Consider the following 22,588-nt stretch of genomic DNA (forward strand, 5'->3'; position numbering starts at 1 on the left):
TGTATTTTGTAGCTGGATCACATGTGCTCTTTTATCGCCCTCTGCCTGTGCAGAAGCTGACCCTGGTCCACGTCAACAGCAACCAGTGCCTGGACAAGGCCAGCGAGGAGGACAGCCAGGTGCCCAGTGTCAGAGACTGCACTCACTCACGTTCCCAACAGTGGCTGCTGCGCAACGTCACACTACCCGAGGTCTTCTGACCGCACTCCGCACACTCCCAAACGTACACTCCCACACGCACACACACAGCGGCCCAGAGCGAGCGGTCAGACGAGCGGCCATGTTTTATTCAACTCGGGCACGAGGACAGAGACTTCCCCGGAGGGGATTCAGGAGGACGGATGGGACGGTACTACCTCTGCCAGAGATCAGAGGACGGAGAGTCTTCAAGCTTCCTCCGAGCGAACAGAGAGGACTGTAGAGACTCCCTCTAAAAGACCATATCTGTTGGTTTGCATTAGTTTTTTTTTAAAGAAGAGATTTTAAGAGTGACTGGCTCTAGAACCGTGGAGTCGAGGTTCTGCACACAGCTTCCCCTCAGCTCATCACTTAACGTTTACTGACTGCCTGCGATCAGTGTGCGTGTGTGTGTGCGTGCGCGCGCGCGCGTGCGTGCGTGTGCGTGCGTGCGTGCGTGTGTGTGTGTGTGTGCGTGCGTGTGCGTGCACTTATCTGTCTGTTTGACCCGAGATGAATGTCTGCTTTTAGAAGGAGGGGCCTGAACATTTGATTTTTGTTTTGTTCCTGTTTGTTTTTTTTTTTAATTTAATTTTATAACGGACATTGAACGTGAACTCTTATGAAGAAGGATGCATGTTTGACTGCGTGCGTGTGTGTGTGTGTGTGTCTGTGTGAGAGAGAGAGAGAGAGAGATTACGTCTTGTGTGTGTGGACGTGTCAAAACCCCTCCCTGCAGTCTTGCAGCAGTGTATGTCCCCCTCTGGTGTTACATCTCGATATCTCATCTTACAGACTGAAGCATCCAAGCTGAGGATTTTCCAAGGGAGGGAACAAAACAAAAAAAACAACAAAAAAAAGAGAGAGAGAGCGAAAACTCAACCCGACGTCTGCCAACAGCAGAAATGTAGAGATATAGAAATATGTTTGTGATATCTTCAGATTTCTATGTCCAGTTTTTACATGCCTTGTCTGTTTCTACTTATGTCAGTAACTTTTAGTTTTTCTTCAAGGATGTTCAACGTACAGCCAACGCACTCGCAAAAAACACATCAACAAGCTACTTTATATTTATCTGATGCCTTCTTCCTCCGGTAGTGTTTAACCATCAGAAACTCCTACAAGACACTACAAAGCCACACACACGCTGTAAAAGGTAGTTCACACAGGTGCATCGCAGTAAATAACAATATCTTTAAATATATTTTAGTAATTCAGTTTAAAAAAATGAAACTCCGTCAGCGTAGATTCCTTTACCGTGTTGATCAAATCAAATATTACTTTTGATACTTCAGGCTTACGGCGATTAAAACCCCAAAGTCTCTGGAAATTAAAATATTATGTCGAACCAAAAAAAGCAGATTTTTACAGCAGAGCTTCTTGAAAATCATGCATCAATGCAGCGTAGCACGGAGGCAGCCAGCCTGTAAACGAGTTCAACAGGTCGCTCCACCGGCAGCTCTCATCTCACCAACGTTTCTCATCTTCTTGATAAATCTCCACATGTTGCTGATGACCAAGTCCTGCTGTAAAATGACATTAACCTTTTCAATGGGAAGCTTGATGGGCTCTAAAAGTTTCTAACAGACAGCTGTGCTGACTGTAGACTTGGAGCAAAGGACTAACACCAGCAGTGCTGCTGCTTGTGGAAACTTCCCACTGGGCCTTAAGCAGCTTGGATTCTGATCACTCTGATTCCTAAAAGAAATCTAAACTTTTATTTAATCTGAGAAGAGGGCTTTGGTCCACTCCTCAGAGTTCCTGATCAGCTCATGTCCTGTAGAGACTCTCACAAAAACATTATAGGTTTTACTTCATAGTCTTTTTAAGCCCGAGATTCCCTTGTTTTTCTGGTACTCTTTTCCTTCCACTAACCTTTCCATTAACATGCTTGGATACATATCTCTGAACAAGCAGCTTGTTTTGTGGCACATCCATATGGAGTCTTTCAGCGTCGCTCTGCTGGACAACAATCCAGTCAGCGGTCTTCCCTATGTTGTTGGTTTGACGTAATATTACAATCTTTTTGGAAACTGAATTTTTGGGGGGGATTTCATTAGCTGAACATCGTGATCATGAAAACAAAAAGTGAGAATCACTGTGTGTAACAAGTTTCGAGTTACTGAAATAAATCGACTATTTATTGCCGATCTTGTTTGTTGAGACGCAAACGTCTTTCCCACGTCGACCCTTTTTCAGAAAATAGACTCCAAGAGCTTCCATTCTGCTGTGGAGGGTGTTGGATGCATCTGTGCAGGTGTGACTGTGCTTCTCTTCAGTACCTCTCCCGGTTTGTCAGCTCCACGTTTACTAGGTCAAACTTGGTTTTTTTGGAAGAACCCATACAGCTGAGCAACGATCAGCACGTCTCATGTCTGCATATTCATTTTTTACAGCAGTCCAGCTGCTATTAACGTAAGCAGCGTTTATTTGGTGTTTTAGAAAAATGAAGCGCTGATGAAATAACAGTGGCGCGACAAGGAGGAGCAGACAATATATCTGAATTCATAATCATCCTTTTTTTTTATTTGTTTTGCAAGTTTACCGGCAGTATTTCTACATTCATATTTCAGCCTCAGACAACTGAATCATGTCATTATCATTTCAGCCATCATACTGTGGGTTTTTTTTGTGTTGTTTTTGTTGTGTTGTCACTCCTGCTGCTGCACGTCAGAGCTGGAGTAGTTTTGTAAAAGTTTGAAACATTTCAGCTTCCTCCAGTGGAGGAAGGGTTTACACAGCAGAGAGAGAGAGAGAGAGAGAGGAGGCCATCGACTGGACTTTCATATCTGAGCCTCAGAGTGACTGTGACGATGTCTTTGATAGTGAGACAGAGGGAGTGTATCATTTGTTCCCATGTCAGAGAGGGGGGGGACAGGGAAGAGAGCGCGGGGTTAAAAAGAACTGACATGTCCAGGATTCCACACTGAGCTGATCCAAATGTAGAAAATAAAGGTGAAAAGGTTTACAGAAGAACTCGAGGAGTGTGTCGATTTTTCTGCGCCAACACACCACAAACTGCATTTTTCCAATGACTGCAGTTCAAATCTGCCAACTCTTTTCTCCCACTTGTGCCAAAATCTGCAGCTCTCGTCAGAAACATGTAGCCATCAACAGCAGGAATGTCAAATTAAACGTTTGGGTTTAATGATTCATTTTACTTTTCCAGGAGGTAACGATTATCCCAGGCTGTGCGTCTTCCTGTAAGCGGTCGTCTCTGGCAACTGACAGATTAAAGGTCACCAAACCCTGAAAACAACAACTGGGTGGACAATTGAAACTTATTGGGATTTTCTTGAATCTATAGAGTCAATTACAGATTTAAGCTGAAATACTTACATAAAGTCCAACTGATATTTAAATAAATGGATTTCCAGCCACGTTCTCTGCAGCCACAGAAAGACTTGATTCTTTCTGGATATTTGACTTTTTGTACGCATAACATTTACTACCTGCTTTGTTAGCTCCCGAAGCTTTATATTTGGCTCATTTTTCCAAGTTTCAGTTCTCTGCAGGCATGACCCCATGCTTGGCCATTCTTATTGAGTAAATAACAACTTGCTCCTGCCGCCTTTAATTTCTGGACCGACACTTTGACCCAGATCTCGTTTCTTTCATAATTCCCTCCATTATTTAGTATTCTGTCAGGATATGATTGGAGTGTTGAAATCAACCAGGCTTTCCTTCGATCAGCTATTCTTAACGCCTTTAGTTAGCTTGTGACTGAAAGAGTGCTGTGATAAAAACCTGAGACTCACATGGTCAGACGGTATGAAACATGGCCGCTGCTGCAAGCCATGTTTTGGTTTTTTTTACATTGACTAGATAAATCTCTCATCTGCGCCACAGTGAGAAACGAGCAGCCGCATGAGAGACGAGCCTGCGCTGAAACCCGAGAAGTCTGATGGGACTGTTATTAATAAACATGAAGGTCCAGTGTGAAAGTGGGGGAGAGGAAGAGGAAGCCGGGCCGTAGACTAAGTGTTTGATGCCGAGTGGATTATTCAAACTCCCGATGAATTATTCATCTGAAAGGATTTGGGTCCAACGAGAGCCATCAGGAAGACATATTAGACAACAGCTTTCAGCGCGGCGGCCTGCGAAACGTGTCGATGCTTGTGCGTTTATTTCCAGACGGCACCTGGTGGACGCATGCACGACACATTCACACCGCTGCAGCTCAGCACCATGAAGTGGAAGCGAACAGGAAGCGCCGGGCTGAGAGAGCAAATGAAAGCAGTGACTCTGCTATTGGAGAGATTTCGATCTGTGATCTGGTTTTGTCCCACAGACAGACTTTCAGCAGAACGATGTGCAGAAATGCCTGATAGCTGCTGCCTGGAGGGGAAACTCAGAAAAGACAGAAAACCTCAGTTTGATCAGAGCAGCAGGGTGAATAGGTTCACTTTGACTCAAGGCCTTCAACGGTTGTTGATTTGTGTTGTTGGAAATTAACTTCTGGGTTCAGAGGCTTTCAGTCTCTCCTTATTTGTTCATGTGTTTGGAAACACTCGTTGGCTGTTTCGAGACTCTTCTACTAATTTTCAACTGGAGATGGGAGGACATTAAGAAAACATGTCAACAGTCAGCTATGTTGTACTTAAATCACATAAACTCATTAGGATCAGTTCAGAAATCTTCTTAAATATAACTTACAAATTAGAAGCAAAATAAAAGTTGAAGGTTGGTATGAAACAGGAAGTCAGAACTTCGACCGAAGTAAAGACATGGTGCAGCTTTCAGGGTTCAGAGAGGCCTGATCTGACTCTGCGGTTCCCTTCAGGATTTTCTGAAAGCTCACATATCAAGATGTTGCTTTAAATAATTCCCACTTCATTTAAACATTCACAGCAAATCTAATAAATTTTACGAGGACAGGGACGGCAGTGAGCGAATCGTCCGGCTATTTGTTTTTTTCTTCTGGAAAGATGCGTGACTTCAGCAGCAGCCTCTGTTGGGAGAATTTCACAGATTTGATATTTATTCTGTCCATCTGTCTGGAGCTGCGCTGACACATCGACAATCTGTAAAGCCTTTGCAGAACAGATGACAAGAGTCTGACTCAGCTCCCGCAAACACAGAGGGAAGTTTAGACGTTGCTCTAAAAAAAAAAGAGTTGGCTGGGTCACGCGCTTTACAGCTCCTGATCAGCTCTAACGAAACGTCTCAGAAGTCAGAATTTCACTGGTAAGGTTTTAGAGAACAGGGTTACATTTTGGAAAAGAAAGTGACACTTTGTAAAGCATTTAGTGGTTTAAATTCTGCTTATTCAGTGCATTTTATTAGTAAAAAAACACAGCAACTGTAGCAAAGAAACCAATCCAGTATTTGAGTTAAACTCTGTGCCCGCCAGTTTCAGTCCAGCTCCTCCCCTCCCTCACATAGCTAACACAGTAGCTGAATGAGCCGTGTTTAACCTCAGCGTACAAACACATTCTGTACTGCCTGCTTATTGAAGCCTCTAATGATGTAAACAATTTGGTTTTTTAAAAAAGTGCTGAAATTCTCAGTAAAGTGTCTGAAATGCAAAAACGTGACAAGAGTTGCCAAAACCTAATAAGTGTGTGTGGAAGTGGTGGAGAATGAGGTGGCTGTGCCTCAGGATTAAAGCTTGGTCATGCATGTGCTGAGAACATTAAGCTTCAGATAAATAATAAATAATTAGTGTAACAAAAAAAAAAAAAAAACTACATTCCTGTGATGTACAGTGTCTGAAAATAGGACATCTAGTCACTGGAGTTGATTAAATGAAATGCAGCAGGCTGAGAAGGCGCCTGTTACAGCTCTGCTATCAATAAATTACAGCTAGAATCACTGAAAGTTAAGTAGTTCGTTAAATTAGGAAGGAAATAAACCATCAAAGCTCATTTTCTTGGTCCTGGTTGGACCTTCAGACTCCCTGAGAGAAGAGGCAGGGAGTTCAAAGGCTCCGCAGCCACAGCAGCAAAACAAAAGCCACCTGCAGCTTTGGAGACAAAATAGGCCATCTGACAAAGAACCTCTGAAACAGTTTTTGTTCAGTGTTACAATATAAATTAGGCACAGAGTTCTGAAAGATGATGGAAATCAGCTTCTCATGGGAAGAGTGCTGGCGTTGGTTTGGGATCAGGATGTCTGCTGGCTCTGGGACGCGGACAGCGCCGGCGATCGCAGCGTCTCCTCCTCTTCTTGGTCCGGGTCGAGCTTCTGGAGCCTGCCGGATGGGGAGCGGGTCCCTGACCCGCAAGACATTCTGCAGGGACACACACCCTCACTTTGGGTCAGAGGTCGTCTTTAGCACAGAGGGAGTGGACTCTGCAAAGTTCCTTCGAGACGAGAGGACAAAGAACCGGTTAAATAGGGATGGTTTACTCAGCCATAGGTGTGTGTGTGTGTGTGTGTGTGCGTGTGCGTGTGTGTGGGGGTGTGTGTGTGTGTGTGTACCTCATGGGGTGTGTGGGCCAGTTTGCCTGGACTGGTGTGGGGAGTGCAGAGCTGGGACTCATCAGCATGGCGCTGTAGATGTTTGCTGCCACCACCAGGATGCAGAGGAGAATGGGACCGATTATCGCCCCCTCCAGGCCAAGATAGTACGCTCCACCTGCCACCGCCAGGCCTGTGAGGTACGGATGGCCGCCCCTGAGAAAAGAAACCAACACTTTATAAAACTGTGTTATGGAAATGAACACTAAAGCAGGTCGTAATTTATTCATCTGTTTGTTTTTCTCTGAACTTGATAATCAAAGTTATTCCCAAACTCATTCAAACTAAAAAGCTTTGTTAAACACCTGCTGCAACATTTGCTTTTAAAGCCATAAAGTTCCAGATCTGGATACGTTTACCACATTTTTCTTTTGCAAACATACCCCGATATATCCGAATAGATGGCCGTGTCCACAAAATACGTCGGGAGCAGATGGCAGATGAGCAGCAGCGCGGCCTTGATGCTTTCGCCCTGAGCCAGCCACAGGTCGCACATAGCCGGCACCGCCGCCCAGTATGTCCCCAGGAAAGGCACGGCGCCCAAGATGGCAGCCAGAGCTGCGGGCCAGCAACAAAAGAGCCGCTCAGCACTGAGCATTTAGCAAAAACAACACCGCAATCTGCTGCAAACACACGGACTCACCGGAAGGAATGAAGACGATGTTGATGCCAAAGATGGTGTGAGTGAGCCAGGTGTAGAGGCCGTAGAAGCTCGCCATTTTGAAGGAGGCATCAAACACCCCTCTGTAACGCAAGCATCGACCGTCACCTACGTGAGGGAAGATCTTTCGCGTTTTTTTTTTTTGTTTGTTTTTATTTCACAGCCGCGATGCAAACCTGATGGCCTCCTCCACAGACTGGCCGATGATGTTGGAGGAGGGTCCGGGCTGCGAGAGCGGCGTCAGGTTGATGACCCATTTGACGGGTTTGTAGTATTCACCGCTGGAGCTCAGCAGGTAGAACAGAGTGGTGAGGAAAATCACCTGCATGGCAGCAGAGAATACGCATCAGCTCATGGGCCGAACACTGAGGAAACTGTATCTGTTATTCAATACTAACCATGAAATAGACAGCAAAAAAATGTACAATTTGTGTTTTTGGTCTGGTTTATAATATAAATATCTTAGTATTCTTGAAATAAAACAAAACTAACTTACAAGTTAGCAACTCAGGAACTTGATTTCAGTCAACAACTCCTTAATATTAAGAAATACGAGCTCCACTGGCAGATATTTCACTTGTAATAAGACATTTTTCCCATGTTATACATGAAATAATCTGCTATTGGAACTAGTATTTTTTCCATCAGTATCAAGGAATTATTGACTTAAAACAAGCTCCTATATGTTACTGAATTCAAATGTACTAAAGCATTTGAACTAGAAACTAAACCAATAACACTTTGTAAGTTTTTGTGTTTTTTGCAGAGTGTAAATCTTTCGGATTATGTCGGAATGAGACTAGCTGTCGAGGGAAGGAGTGAGCTGAGATGCTTCCGCTGATGGAACACCTTTCATCAGCCCAACACTGGCAGCAAATCAAAGGAAAAGCTCCCCTGTGTGTTTCTGAGCCGGTTCGCTCTGTGATTCATACCAGACTCAGAGCAAAGTTGAGCAGCGCCGTGCCGCTGTGGAACAACACGGTGAAGAGGGTGGTGGTGGTGGAGAAGAGGAGGCCGACGTTCCTGCTCATCACCACCCACAGAGACTCCAGGATCTACGAAACAACAACAACAAAAAGGAGGTAAACACAAACATCCAGAGGGAATCTGGATTTCCAAATAGTCTCTGTTAAATTAGAGCTGTGTGGATTTTTAAATGACTGCTTAACAGTGTTTTCTACATGTCCATCATTTGTTTCATTTTTTTTTTTAAGTTTATTGATGCACGTTGAAAATGTGTCAAAAGTCTTCAAACAAATTACGACAGGAGGAGGCTAATCTGAATATAAATTCAGACAAATTCTGAGCTTACAGACAGCAGAGTCTCGATGTTCTCCTGCACAAAAGAGGCGATGTCCTTCCAGTCCAGGATGTCCCCCAGCCAGCCGTTCTGTCTCTGACCCATGTTCTTCTGCACGCGGTGCCGCCCGCTGTGGGTCACATTCTGCAGCAACCAAGGGATAATATTTCCACATACGAATGGAAAATATGCGGCGCAACAGGCGGCGAGTGTCACGCACCTTCACGAACCAGGAATGGTAAAGTCGGTCCCAGAGCTCCAACACCTGCTTCTCGATCATCGCTGTGTTGTTCACTTTATCCCCCAGCATCTTTTGAAGCTGAACGCAAAGTTAAAAGTTGTCTGGAGCCTCAGCCCGTTAAGACTTTATTTATTTATTTTTTAGACATTTAGCATAAACCAAACCTCTAACCTTCTGTGTTATCCATTCTCTCCCATGCTGGTAAACATTAGTAGCAGCTGAGTTCAGGGCTTTCTGCACGACACGAGCTTCTGGAAGCAAACTAGATGAGAAAAAACAAAATCAATAAATGTGGAAAAAAAAAATGTAAATAGCAAAGATAGATGCCTTACTTAGCCCATTCTGGATGGTTGGAAAGAGTCTCGTTGATGAGGTTACTAGTAACTTCAATGATGTGAGCGCTTTCGTGATGAACCTACGGAGCAGGAAGCTGCTTTGGCATCCAGGGAGACGTTGAAGCGAAAGTGTGAAAGCAAAATGTAGAACAAAAACTGACCATAGCGGTGAGCAGAAGACCCATGAGCAGAGTCCCTGTGACCAGGAGGAAGATGATGAAGATGCTGATGATTTTGTCCAGCGATCGCTCCAACCACACTATCATCTGACGAGGGGACAGAGAAGCTCCGTTAGCAGGAGTTCGACGCCAGCGTGATCAGACACATGGAGAAACCTGCGTCTTCCCCACATGGTGAAACCCAATTTCAGTTTTAAACCCGAAGATAAAAGGTGGCTAATTTATTAAACCTGCAGTGTTCAGGTCTGGAAACATAACAGACATTTTCTTAAACTCAATCTTCAGCTGATTTCTGTTTTTAAAGTGAATTGGTTCAGCCACATTTCATCAACCGTGTGTTATTACAACCGGGAAGGACTAAATCAAATGGATCGTACTTTTAATCAGATTCAGGAGTTAGTAAACAGTTGTGACTTTAGCCCAGAATCATGAAGATCTTATTATGGAAACGTCCCAGACTGTGGAGAGATCCTGTAATGAGATCGCTCAGGAAAAAACAATATTTTAACATGATGTTTTTGTTCAATTACCCCATTAGACTCTCAGATCCAAATCTAAGAACTCTTCATTTTGAAGCTGTTGATCCCTCCGTTTTACATCCCACATATGCATCACAGCACACGTGCAAAACAAAATTACTTCAGATTCAACGATTCGTTTATTTTCCAGATTTTGGGCTTTTAAACTCAGGTTTCTCAGTGTTTCCATTGATTATCACATTTCCTTTCAGAAAGCATTAAACTTATTGAAGTCCACAGCAAATGAGTGGAGGGAGCTGTTAGATGTCCTGATGCAACAGTGCATTGAAGTTACATGAATGGTTAACGATGCAGCAGCGGTCAGTACAGGAGCTGCAGCGCTACAGCTGCAAATTTAGAGACACCTTAGATATAAACCTTTATCTGTCAAACTGAGGCGAATAAAACCCAAAAACCAATTTTTATTACAAAAAGGATCGACTGTAAAGCTGTAAATTAAGTTCTTAGCTACATAAATTTCTTCCAGCGGCATATAAATCCAGTGCAAATGTAAAGTTTTGCAAAACTGTAATACTGCATTCATAACAACAGATGACAGGTTTTAAATTAGACCACATCTTGTGTTGTCTTCCTCTGTGAAGAAACTGACGCTTAATTTGAATCGATTGCAGAATTGATACAAAAGTATTTACAGCACCCTTCACATATTTCTAAGCTTCTCTGGTAGAGATAAATTATTAGTTTATTGCAGTAGCATATTCTCACACAGAATATTGAATTCACAAAAATTCAACTAAGAGCTCATTCATTCAGGGCAGAAAAAAAAACTTTACTAAAATATCAATAAGCATCAAAACAGTTGCTTTGAGCAAGTTGGTGTTTCAGCAAATGTCCTATTTTGAGTTAATTAATCAATCCCTAAAATAGATGATGAATTATTTGAAATATCAATTCATCAGGACTAATCGTTTCAGAGGCCATCTTAATCTTGATCTGTCTCAAACAAAAGGATCTGAAACAGCTGTATGTGTTAGACAGGCAGTCATGTCACCTCCATTCAAAAATGAATTTATTGGGATGGTGATAGGAGCTTTTGACCGTCACACAGTTTACTGCATGCGCTTTGATGCTTAAACTCTTATAGAGCCTCTCGGAGCGGCGCTTCGTAATGATTAAAACATCGTCTTTCTGAACCTGCAGATCAAAAACTCTCCTCTCCTCCCACTCCTCTCTGCTCTCTTTCCATCAGCCATCTCTCCATGCAGCTCACACAGTATCTCAAAACAAATCTGCCAGCTGGATCAAAGCAGGGAAGAGACAGATGGTGGAGAGAGAGCGGGGAGATTAGGGGGAGCAACAAGTACCACCTCCACCTCCCCACTGCAGCTTCCTGCAAAAACAAAAACAAAAAACAAAACAACAAAAACAGGAAGCAGGAAAGCAGAGAGGTAACAAACAAAGATGAGAGGGAGATGACAGTGGATGAAGGAGGATTAAAAAAAAAGAAGCCAGTCCAAGCAGCTAACAGGTGTGTTCACTTCTTCACACACACCAACATGAAGATGGAGGTTAATTCTTTACCCTCGTGCTCTCTCTCTCTCTCACACACAAGCACTTATTACCTGCTTGTTAAGCCAATGCCAGAGCTTGGGGAGGAGACAAAGAGACATTGGGGAGATTGTTATTGGAGAGATATGTGCAACAGTCGCCTCATGCCCCCCCAAAAGACAAGAAGACATCCTCTGTTTGGGTACAAGCAGTGAGTGGACACACTGCGGCAGGCGGGATCTCATAATAGGCTGTACACAGAGTGCAGTGGTCTGAGGGTCGGGTGCAAACACACAGCATCCGACGTTACAAAAATGATCTGTGATAAAACGTCTACAGTGTTCGTTCTAATGCTGTAACAGACACCAAACATAATACAATCTGACAGGGCAAGGAAAACAACCAGCAAGCACGACGATCTCAATTTAAACTCTGTTTCCGGTCATTTGATCAGCATTGTGCCAAACTTTCCATTCAGCTTTATGTTTAGGTCTGACTTCTCCATCTACTCCAGTTGGTGCTGGTTCATCCACAGTCAGTAAAACAACTTTTCATACCAGCTGCTGCTGGATGTAACTCTGATGAGACTCTGAAACTGAGCTTTAATAGCGAATCAGTGGCAGCAAGGTGACACTGAGAGTAGAGTTGTCTATAAAGGTTTCAATCAAAGTAAACTCACTTTTACAGCCTGAGAATGAAACGCATTAAAGATGAATATTAGTGGTCGTAACCCAGACTTTTCAGTCTTCAGTTACGACTGGGCTCATAAAAATAAAGCTCAAGTCTATTTTTTGGGGTACCCTCATTTGACTGGATCAGTTCCCTGACTAAACTCCACTCACTGACTACGGCGACTCAGGTGTCTTCAATTTGCTTGATCCGGTTTTTAAATCACGATCTATTTTTGAGTCCATGTTTTGCAAAACTATCACATGCTTTGCAAAAATGAGCTGATGAAATAGGAAAGTAAACTCACAATAAACACATTTTGTCCCTACACCTTTACCTAGAACACCGTTAGTGTTTTACCAGCTGAATTAACAAGTTCTATCACAATAAAAAAAAAACATGCTCTGTTGTGCTCACAGTGTCATCGACGTCATTTGTGATGAAATGTCGTCTGATACTTTTGATGTTTCTTAAAGCTGAAAAGTCAGCATGCACAGGACAATTAACGTTTGACAGTCTTTGTTACAGTTTTCTAATCCTGAAGTAATTTAAAATGCTCTATGTTCTGTTTAATGTGAATCAGATTTTAGACTTCTACAAATATGAACTGGTGGTTTACAGTCTACAAAATGTGCAAATCCTTTGTTGAATTTGCACATGTCTCGCATTGCATTGAACATGCATATTGTGAGTTTCTTACCTACTTGCTTTGTGAAACTTTTAACTTTTAAGATCTAAGAACGAGGGTTAACTGGGAAACTCTTTTTGCAGACACCCAGCACATTTCTGATTTATTGACCACTGAAGGCCTTCTGTAGGGAAAGTGACCACTATACAGTTTCAAAAATCAAAGAGTGCACCGGTGCAACATAACGTTTCGCTTCGTGATTATTTCAGGCAGTCTGGAAATAAAATACTGAATAAAAAGTAACTACATACCACCAGAATGCATTACCTTGGTGTCAACGCGCAGCAGGAACTGAGCGAGGCCTTTGATTGGTCCAGGCAACAAGGCCTCTTCGCGTTCCCGTATGAACTTCTCCAACACGGTCCACCACAAGCTCAGAGTCCGCTCTGCGAAGCTTTTCACACCAAAGCGGACCATCAGCTTCTTCAACACCCAAACTGAAGCAACAAAGTAGCAAATATGTGACTACAGGGGATCCTTTCATTTGGAAGCGATGGCAGATGAGTGGCGTCTACATGTTACCTACCAGCCACAGGGATGGGCAGCAGCTGGAGGATCCAGAAGTTGAGCCACATCTGAACCAGCACGATGGCCCAGACCAGCAAGATGAAGTAGATGTCGCTGGATTTCCGACTGCTTTTCTCTTTCAGCTGGAGGCTGGCCCTTATGGGGCGAGGGAAGCCCGGCGTGGGGGGTACGGGACCTACTGATGGCGACGTGGAGAGGAAGGAAGGGAGAAAAACTCATTTAAAAAGAGCAAAAAGAAAACACACAATTGCATGTCGAGTGTTCGCTGTACTTTTTTTTTTTTCATGGAAAAAACACAAACGTAAAGGTTTTATGTGACAAACCAGCAAAAAGAGGTGCATGATGGTTAAGTGGAAGAAAATAGAGCAAGAAAAGTTTCCAGTCAATTTTACTCTGATGCCACTAAATAAAATCAAAGGCAATTAGTTTCCTTACCTAATTATTATTACAGGGAAACAAAGCACTTTTGAAAGCAAGTTTAGGTTGAGCTTTTGTAAACGATTATTTAAGTACTGGAGTAAATGATTGATTATTCTGACAAATTAGTAATTGAATAAAAACCTGTCACGATGTTATCAGTTTTTGTTTTAGTTTTGAATAAGAAAACATTTCTTTGCTTAAAATGGAACAAAATTGAAAAATCCCATTTAGTTTCAAGTGAAAAAACAAAAGTTTTCTGGCACAAAATAGTAGAACACATTTTAATGAAGCCTTGAGGTGGATCATTTGCTGAAGTTTAATAACTGAAGTACTCGAATAATTTGGTGACTCGTTAGCTCTAAAGCTAACATGAAAAGCATTGAACATCCCATAAAGTACTTTTGCAAGGCACTTTAGCTATAATAAGTGCAAAGAACCAAGAGAAAATCTCTTTGGTTACAGTTCGCCAAACAAAGACACAAACTTTCTTTTACAGTTGTTGGATGTTCCTTCTTCTAAGTACACTAAATCATTCCCAACACTTTACAACTCCAGTCCAAGAGCACGGAGCTGAGCTTTCCCACCTGTGCTGGAAGCCTCACTGGGCTCCGCTTTTGGCTGCAGGTTGCTGCAGGAAATGGCCATGAAAATCGTGTTGGCAGCCATTGAGAGCATCTGTCCCGGCAGCTCTCCTGTGGGGTGAGAAAAGGAACAAGCACAGGCAGAGATCACTGAAAAGCAAACTGTGAATATTTTGGTGCATTTTTTTTAAATAGGACTCTGCATCTTCACTGAAGTCAATTGTCCAAACTGCCTCCTTTCATTTGCTTTCACAGAACCTTGCTGTGGGCCAAGTATCCAGCGGCTGTAACGTAATCTGAGGGCTGGCTGTGCTTGACAAACCAAGAGGACAAATTCATACCAAGTTATTTTGGTACGAGACCTTTTCACTGTCACAAAGCTAGTCAAAAAGATTCTGCAAGTTTTTCTACAACACATTCATTTATGTAATGGTTAATAGTTCTGCTATCACTAAAGAGGAAGAAGAAATGCATGCGAGTTGAAAAGGCAGAAAACAAAGAACGCCCTGTCTTATCTCTGATGATCATCAAATAAGCACATTATCTAAGTCGGTTTTCTCTACTTAGATGACTTCCTTCCTCTTGTTTGCCGTATTTGGAAGTATATTTGAGCACATATGACTTTACCTTTTCCTGGGACAGGGGGTTTCTCCAGGGAGCCCACAGTGAGGAGCGCCACCACCACCATAAATATCGGCACCCTCCATGACCCGGTCAGAGAAACTAAAATCAGATAGAGAAACGTGAGTGATGACGATGTATCAAACACAGAGAACCCTGTTTCGGTCATAATTTTGATTTTAAAAATGTGAGTTTTCAGGCAGTTTTTTTCTCTGTTTAAGCTAACAACACTACAATAACATTGTTACAACTTCTGGAAAGCTTGCAGTCACTTGTAATATTTCACACTTTAAGGTCAGCAGTGCTTTCTAACCTTAGAAGTGAGCTAAAAATACAGGCAGACTTCCTCATCTTGCTATGTGACTTTGCACGTGCTCAGTCCAGAGACATTCTCTTACCCCTCTTGCACTCCGGAGATCAAACCCCCCGTACCACCCAACCCCAGAGGGAAATAGAGGCAGTTTGTAGAAAAAAATGTGAAAACGTGCCTGAGCAGGTCCAGACTCACCGATGTAGAAGAGCAGAACGGCCCAGACGGGAAGCGCCAGAGCCCTCAGGTAGCACTCGGTCTGGGGACTCCACTTGAGACAGACGGCCAGCAAGTAGCCAAACACGACGCTGCACACCTGAAGGAGAATGACAAGATATTTTGAGATTTCTTGCCTCACTTAAGTTCACTCTAAGGCTTCAGGTTCTATTATTTCATCTAGGTATTGACACTAATACATTTTCTCTATAAACTTAAACACATCTATCAAAGATTGTTGTTGTAAATACTTTTTCACAGCACTGGTGGCCCACTTTCTATCCAGAGATATTCAAACTCACCATAGAGCTTGAGCACATGATGTCCGTCTAGGAACATTTAATCTAGTTTGGATTTGTTTGTGGCGATGCAGGGTTTATCCTGTACGGCAGGTTTGGAATAATAAGATTTTGATCAATTAGACACTGGAAATACAGAAAATTTGATCAGGCAACAAGCAAATTAAATCGTGTTTTCCAAGAGACTACGTTCTGATCTGCGCTTAATTGAGTCAACTGTTTATACTGAAGCATCCAAGGTCATATTTGTGTAATTTATGATGATCATTAAGTCTGAAGTGAGCTAAGACTTTTTACTTACAGTATTATGTATGAACGACATGCTAAAAGCTTATGTTATTATACGTATATTAAGCCAGGGTCAGGTAGACTAAAAGAGCACAGCGCAGAAGAAGCTAAAACCCATTTATTTAGTTATTTAGTTACTATTTCTACATCTTTGTGTTTTCTCTACCGAAATATTAACCAAAAAGTTACCTGTTACATTGTAATATTCAATCTTTTACCTTAACAAGAGAAAGATCGTCAGTTTGTTCTATTTAACAAAAAACACTTAGATGATGATAAAAAAAAAGGTTTTATGTCCGTACAGTAATTCCGTTGTATTTTTGCTCAAGATTATCATGTTTTAAGAATCTCTTACCATGAATAATGTAATAAAATATATTCACTGCTCACATTAATGTTCAACAACTACCTCCAATTAATTTTAAAATAGGTATCCAAGCTTCTTCTTTTCTGTTATTTTTGTGAATAATGACCTTTTAAACAGTATAAATTGCATGCTTAAAACAAAATACAAGTTTTTAGTGCGAATATTTTATAATTAAATGTACCCAAATAGTAGCCTATGGCCTTTTTTGCATAATTTTCTGATATGAAAAAAAGAGACTGTATATAGCTGTTTTACTGTGATTAATGAAGCAATTACAAAGTTCTTCTTCGCTGTTTTTGACCAGGTTAGAGGAGAATTATGAATTTCTTGGAATAATTTAAGCTCAGCTGATGGAGCTGAACTTGTTCACCCTGACTGCTTTCTGTCTGAACCGTGACGGAGCGAAACTGCGCGTTGACTCACCCACACGACGTGGAAGCAGTCCAGCAGCACCCCGACGACCCAGCAGACGTGTCCCAGGATCACCTGCATGCCGATGACGCTCCAGGAGAGGTAGAGGAAGTAAGCCAGCGGCGCCCCCGCCCCGATCACCAGCAGCACCGTCATCCTCTTCAGCACCAGCTTGCCCATCTCCTCCACCCCGTAGTTGACGCACCACACCGGGACCAGCAGGGTCCCCACGACGATGGGCGTCCCGGTGTCCTGCAGGCCGCTGAGCCACGACCGGCCGAGCCGAGCCAGGGAGTGCTTGAAAGGGTGGAGGAAGGTGCCGCAGAGCACTGCCCAGAGCAGCGGGCGGAGGAAGGCCTCCAGGATGAAGTAGACCAGGACGGCCGCCCCGCAGCAGATGGCCACGAAGATCATCGCCCCGGTGTTGTAGAAGGCCTGCTTGATGTTTTTGTCAAACTTCAGGGAGGCCGGCTGGGACAGCAGTTGGCTCATCATCCCGACGGCCGGCGGGACGCTCTCACAGAAAGAAACGGAGAGAGGCCGGCCCGTGTGAGGGCTGCCCGGGGGGGAGACAGCGGCGGGCTCCGGCGCCGACTCCTCTTCGTCTGCCATGACGCCGCTGCTGCTCCTGGTAGTCCTTCCAAACGGCTCTGCCGCGTGACGGAGGAAAACATGTGACGTAGACAGAGCGACTGTTCCAGGGGAACATGGGAAATGTAGGAAAATGAAACATGCCCTGGAATCTTCAGTATTTCCTCATTAATTAATTTTTTTTGGTATCGTTTATTGTCTGTTTATTGCTTTTTTTTCTAGTTTACCTAAAAAAAAACTATTTTAGCAGACAGACACACAAAAACAAAAACTTTTCTCACTTCAAACAAAATTAAGTTTAAGATGAAACACGCTGCATTATAAAAAAAACAGCTGAGCAAATTTTTGCTCAAAAAAATGTTATAAGGTAGAAATGGAAAGAAGCAGTAAATGTGTAACTATTCTGTTTCAAGCAGCTTGCAATGCTAAACACACATTATTATGTGTGCATTTAAATATTACAAAGTCAGACGTGTATACTGTGTGAGAAAAAAGTCAATCGATTCAAACAGAGAAAAGATTTTATTTTATATTTTATTCTTTTCCATTTTCCGTTCTGGACATTTAACTTTTTTTTTTTTTAGGAATTTCAATGTGTGATTAAAAATGCTACATAAACAGTATGATGGGGAAATAAAGTATCATCAGTACAACAAAATTTTGCTTATGTAAGACAATATCACCATTTGTGTTTTCTCTGCTTTTATAAACAAGTCATTGCTGTGGCTGAGGAGGATGTTGGCTTGTATCCGCATAAGCACTGTGAGTGAACAGGAAGGTCGTTCTTTCATGTCATTTTTCTTTCCTCTTTGCATTCCAGGACGTTTCCACACAAGTTGCCAGCAAACAGCAGGATCCGGAAATGACTTCTAGATTATTCATTGGCTTGTGTAAACACTGCCTTCTAAATCAAAAGATGCTGAAAAAGAATGTTTAATTTGAAACTACTCTATTATCAGATATCTGAAGCACATTTCTCCTTCATTACATTTGTTTATTTATTTGCCAAGATGAGTGAAGCTTGTATAATCTATCATGTTTCATCCATCTAAGATAGTCCTTATCTGTGCAAAATACACATTTCATTATGGCAACCAGCACTTTTTTTTTATTGCTGCATTATCAACTCCTTTCTATCCAGTGTAATTGGCTGTGCTTGATTATGGCGTCCCCATGAGCAAATAGAAGGTGAGAGCTACTATGAGCAGTAAGCAGATAGGAGAATTGAAGGTCTGATAGGCTGTAGAGGGCATGAAGATGTCTTCATACTTATAGATGCTGATCATGCGGTCACTGACCGGAGGGTTGTCGATGTCGTGCCTTGTGATGGAACCTGTTGGTGCAGTGGGGGCTATGTTATGCTGCAATTTCTTGCAAAGAAGTCACACTGATGTTTTGGTCTTCTTACGTACCTTGAATAGCAGGTCCCCAAGCAAACAGGTAATACCAGGAAAGATGTAAGTCCACCAGCGTTTCCTCTCTTGGGACGTATAACGGTCGTTTGAAACGGCAGGTCACCCGATTGTTCTCGAAGATTCCTTCTTCATCCCGGGCCGGGTTCCTCTTGATCTCCTTGGCCCATTGGCCAACGTTGTAAAAATGGTGAATTCTCACACGCCCGTTGTCATCATGAACGCACCCCATCACATCGTCTCCTCCCTGAGACAGAAAGGTTCACCGAGAGAAGAAAAGCTTCGTTTAGTGGGAATGTGATTTGAGGATATGGGAGATGCTGATTTAGCTGATGCCAATTATTCTTTAAAAACAATGTCAACGTATTTCATCTGCGTATTGTTGTCGTGCCAATTCATCACAAATATTGTCTCAACGCATTTTACAAAAAAAAAAAAAATGCGCCTAGTTAAAGCCAAATAAATAATGACAGATTGATTGAAAGTCAATTTGGTACTGTTTGATCCTAGATATAAAACAATGCAGCCGAGTACAATTTGTTGTTCCAGAAGATTAAAAAAAAAAGGTATTTTAAAGAAACTCAGCAGATTGCATTGAGTCAATCACTGTTGAACAAATATGTATCTCCAGGGGGTAAAAGGCTCAAGTCGAGCTGCCACCTGCACGACTGACCGGGGATTTGAGGAGACAGACCCCCGGTCTTTAGGTTCTAATTAAACATGCAAATAAAATTATACTGTGGATAATTATTTTGAAAATACACTTTGTATGTATTTGTAAAAAATACATATTTCAAAATTTATTATGAACATGTAACAATACTTTTCTAAAGTTTTACTTTTTAAATCGGTTCTGTGTATATTTCAGGAAGCCTTACTGAATCTCAAAATAAATACATTTCAATAATATTTGTAAGTATTTTGTAAGTAGAGTCCAATTATATTTCAATGAAACACTTTCAGTGCTCACATACATGCCACTTTATAGCCAAAAGTCTTCAACAGGAGAGCAAAGCAAGGTGAGTAAATAAGAGGGTAAATAGGTGAGTAAAGCACACATTATCTGCCCATCTGAGAGTATTTCATAGTCATCATAGTTTCTGACTGGAGTAGAAATGCTTTCATGTAGCACTTGTGGATGAAGTGACAGACGGTGTGGAGCGACAAAAGTTGTATCCAAAGATGTTGCCCACAGTAGCATGTGTGTTTATTCATGCTGGACACATAATGCAGGTGATTATGTGTCCAGTCTCTGCCTTTAGGCGCTGAGCTCTTCCAATAATATTTTAGATTTTTTAAATAACAGTTTTTATAGTCACTGCTTAATCTGCAGTATACTTCCATGATCACAAATTAAATAAATTCCATAAAATGTCTCTTCTTTTTCCCTCTCCAACTGTGTTTGAGAAAGTCCTAGAAAGACGTTATATTAATCATATATCTTGTACTTTTGTTTGCTAAATAAATGCTTTAAAAAACATGTCTAAGATAAAACAAAAAAACTTTCTTGTCTAAAAGTAAGTAACATTTTTGACTGTTAAAATTGCCTCATATATTAGGTTTCTCAACCTTTATTATCATACAGTAAATACAAACCTGGTTAATCAAATAGCAAACCATTAATTTTCTGACATGCTACCTTAGGGGGAAAAAAAATGCACGTTTTGATTAGTAAAGCAAACATGAATATGAACATTTACAAACAGGAGAAGCAGTCGCTGGTGTTGCACAGCTTCTCACCATTTTCTTGTCAGAGGAGAAACCCACAGCAACCCAGCCGTCTGTGTCCGCACTCATCTCATACTCCACATCTGTACCGATGCGACGATAGCTCAGAAAGTAATCACACGTCTCTGCATCGCACCCCGGCTTCCCGTACCTGCACATGTACAGCGTCCGTCAACAGAAAAGACACAGACCTCAACCTCAATTTGTGAAAAGACTTGAAAGATCAGACACTCTTCATCCAGTCAGACTGACCTGGAGATATTAATACAAATGGTATACATTCTAGTCTTTATAGTACAAGTTGAAAGAGAAATCCTCCTCCCCTAACCAACCATGGGGTTGCAGCAGGAGTTCCAGAAAGATTTGCCTCAGGGACTTGATGCAAATGTTGGATTCACTTTTTAACATCTTAAAAAATTAAACTGTGTATAATTTTAATTCTGCTTTGAGTTGCTCAAGCTCACAAAATCATAACAAAATGCAGGTGATCGTAATTTTTACCAAATGTGGGCAGGATTTTAAAAGAGTGCCACGACACCCTGTAGCTCTGGAGAAATGGCATGTAAACCACAAGAGGACGTCCATAAAATGCAGCAGCACATCAGTTTAGAAACAGAGGATGGATGGCTGTGATGTGTCTGACCTTATGCAGCCTTTGGTGACTCCACAGTCGCCGACTTTGATCTTGGCAAAGGGATCGACTGGTGGAGCCGTGGGGAATGGATAACCTGCAAGACACGTAAACAAAACAACTATCATCTGTTTCTGATGACAAACTGGACCAAATGAGGAGAGGCCATCTGCTCTGTGAGGGTGAGGAGGAGCCTGGATCAGCAGGGAGCTGGCCTAGGTGCTGAACAGCCTTTACACGTTTCCCCTTTTTTTTTTTTTTTTTGGTTTTTCTTAACCCACTAGGCCCCCCAGGCTCAGTTCTTTCTTCATGTATACCCTTCTGGATTTCATCCAAAGAGAACCAGATCCTTACCATCATCAGACAGATATCTGGATTCCAGGAACTCGGAGGCGAATGTGCTGTAGGAGTCCTTGTGATGCTCCTGATGGCCCGGCTCTCCGTGCTCGCCGTGGCCGGTGCGAAGCGCTGCTTCGTCGGTGGGGCTGGACGCGACCCCCCGCCATCCGCTCTGGCACAGCAGCGCCGCCAGCTGCACGAAGCTCCGCCACCAAACCATGGCGAAGAAAGAAGCGGGAGGTGATTAGGCGAGCACTAAACGGAAGACGGGTCGAAGCTGGTCCTCATTTCTGTGTGAACGCGTTAATGGTTGCGGATTCATCCATGGCACCGTCACGCAGTCATCTCCCGATGCCGTTTGTCCCTGTTTTCACAGAGATGGGACGGGATGCAGCGTCGCTCACAGAGTGAGATTATCAGGCTAATTTCTCGTAAAATTGCCCAGATTTGTAATCCGATCGTGTAACAGAGGCGCGTGGCCCTAATCCGCAGTGAAAACCAAAACCTAATTCTTTCTGGTTGTATTTAATCCATCATATTTCTCAGCTGGGTGAATGGTTCCGTCCTCACGGATCAGCCAATAGGCAGCCGCGACGTGCTGTCATCAGCCGATCAATAAGGGCTCTTGTTTTCAATCCCATTTGACATAAATTGCGAACCATTGGGATCAGATCAAACCTTTTTTCTTTTCTTTCTTTTTTTTTTTTTACATATAAATGCACACCTTATTTTTCACTCTGCGAGGACAAACATCACTTCAGAGCATTTGGACTTTATTTGACAGTGACACAAACTAATACATCTTTCAAGTGAAAGGAATGTGATAAATCAATATCCAGACCCGCTTTACACCAAAAACTCCATTTCTGCCCAAAGTCAGGCACTTCCTATTGACACTGTCTGAGAGAATCCATTTTCAAGGCTTGGCAAAATAAATTTTATTTTTATTTTATTTTTATTTTTTGTGGATTTTATTTAGAAGGCTAAACACATGCGCATGCCACACTTTTCAGATTTTTATTTGTGGAAAACTTTTGTCATGCATGTTCAGTTTCTCTGTCACTTCACTTCTATTTTTGAATTGGTCTAGTAAATAAAAATCCCACT

The 22,588-nt window shown here is 42.3% G+C and overlaps 3 protein-coding genes across 3 annotated transcripts in view; 1 reads left to right on the forward strand and 2 right to left on the reverse strand.

The window, feature by feature from the left end:
* The window catches only part of galnt1 (UDP-N-acetyl-alpha-D-galactosamine:polypeptide N-acetylgalactosaminyltransferase 1), a 54,129-nt gene extending 50,976 nt beyond the window's left edge, over positions 1 to 3,153 (forward strand). Inside the window, exon 14 of the mRNA XM_055047549.1 lies at positions 54 to 3,153. Coding sequence (XP_054903524.1) covers positions 54 to 200 — 147 coding nt within the window. The 3' untranslated portion in view covers positions 201 to 3,153. The remainder of the gene's footprint in view (positions 1 to 53) is intronic.
* Positions 3,154 to 5,422: 2,269 nt separating this feature from the next.
* Positions 5,423 to 17,585, reverse strand: tmem245 (transmembrane protein 245). Its single transcript, XM_055047550.1, is given in 19 exon segments — positions 5,423 to 6,482; positions 6,601 to 6,795; positions 7,023 to 7,197; positions 7,283 to 7,383; positions 7,477 to 7,622; positions 8,233 to 8,355; positions 8,613 to 8,744; positions 8,821 to 8,919; positions 9,013 to 9,103; positions 9,174 to 9,256; positions 9,338 to 9,442; positions 11,457 to 11,480; positions 13,007 to 13,176; positions 13,266 to 13,445; positions 14,272 to 14,379; positions 14,896 to 14,991; positions 15,398 to 15,515; positions 16,793 to 17,422; positions 17,424 to 17,585. Coding segments are annotated over 19 exon segments (2,721 nt in total). The 5' UTR covers positions 17,514 to 17,585; the 3' UTR covers positions 5,423 to 6,427.
* Positions 17,586 to 17,907: 322 nt separating this feature from the next.
* On the reverse strand, positions 17,908 to 22,055 carry LOC129371145 (DOMON domain-containing protein FRRS1L). Its single transcript, XM_055047551.1, has 5 exons — positions 21,497 to 22,055; positions 21,155 to 21,239; positions 20,524 to 20,662; positions 18,784 to 19,030; positions 17,908 to 18,704 (listed from the first exon to the last, which is right to left on the reverse strand). The coding sequence occupies exons 1-5, from the start codon at positions 21,699 to 21,701 to the stop codon at positions 18,532 to 18,534; spliced, it is 849 nt and encodes a 282-aa protein (XP_054903526.1). The 5' UTR covers positions 21,702 to 22,055; the 3' UTR covers positions 17,908 to 18,531.
* Between the last annotated feature and the right edge of the window lie 533 nt (positions 22,056 to 22,588).

This window comes from Poeciliopsis prolifica, unplaced genomic scaffold (genome assembly GCF_027474105.1).
Source record: "Poeciliopsis prolifica strain line A6 unplaced genomic scaffold, Auburn_PproV2 SCAFFOLD026, whole genome shotgun sequence".
Lineage (NCBI taxonomy): Eukaryota > Metazoa > Chordata > Actinopteri > Cyprinodontiformes > Poeciliidae > Poeciliopsis > Poeciliopsis prolifica.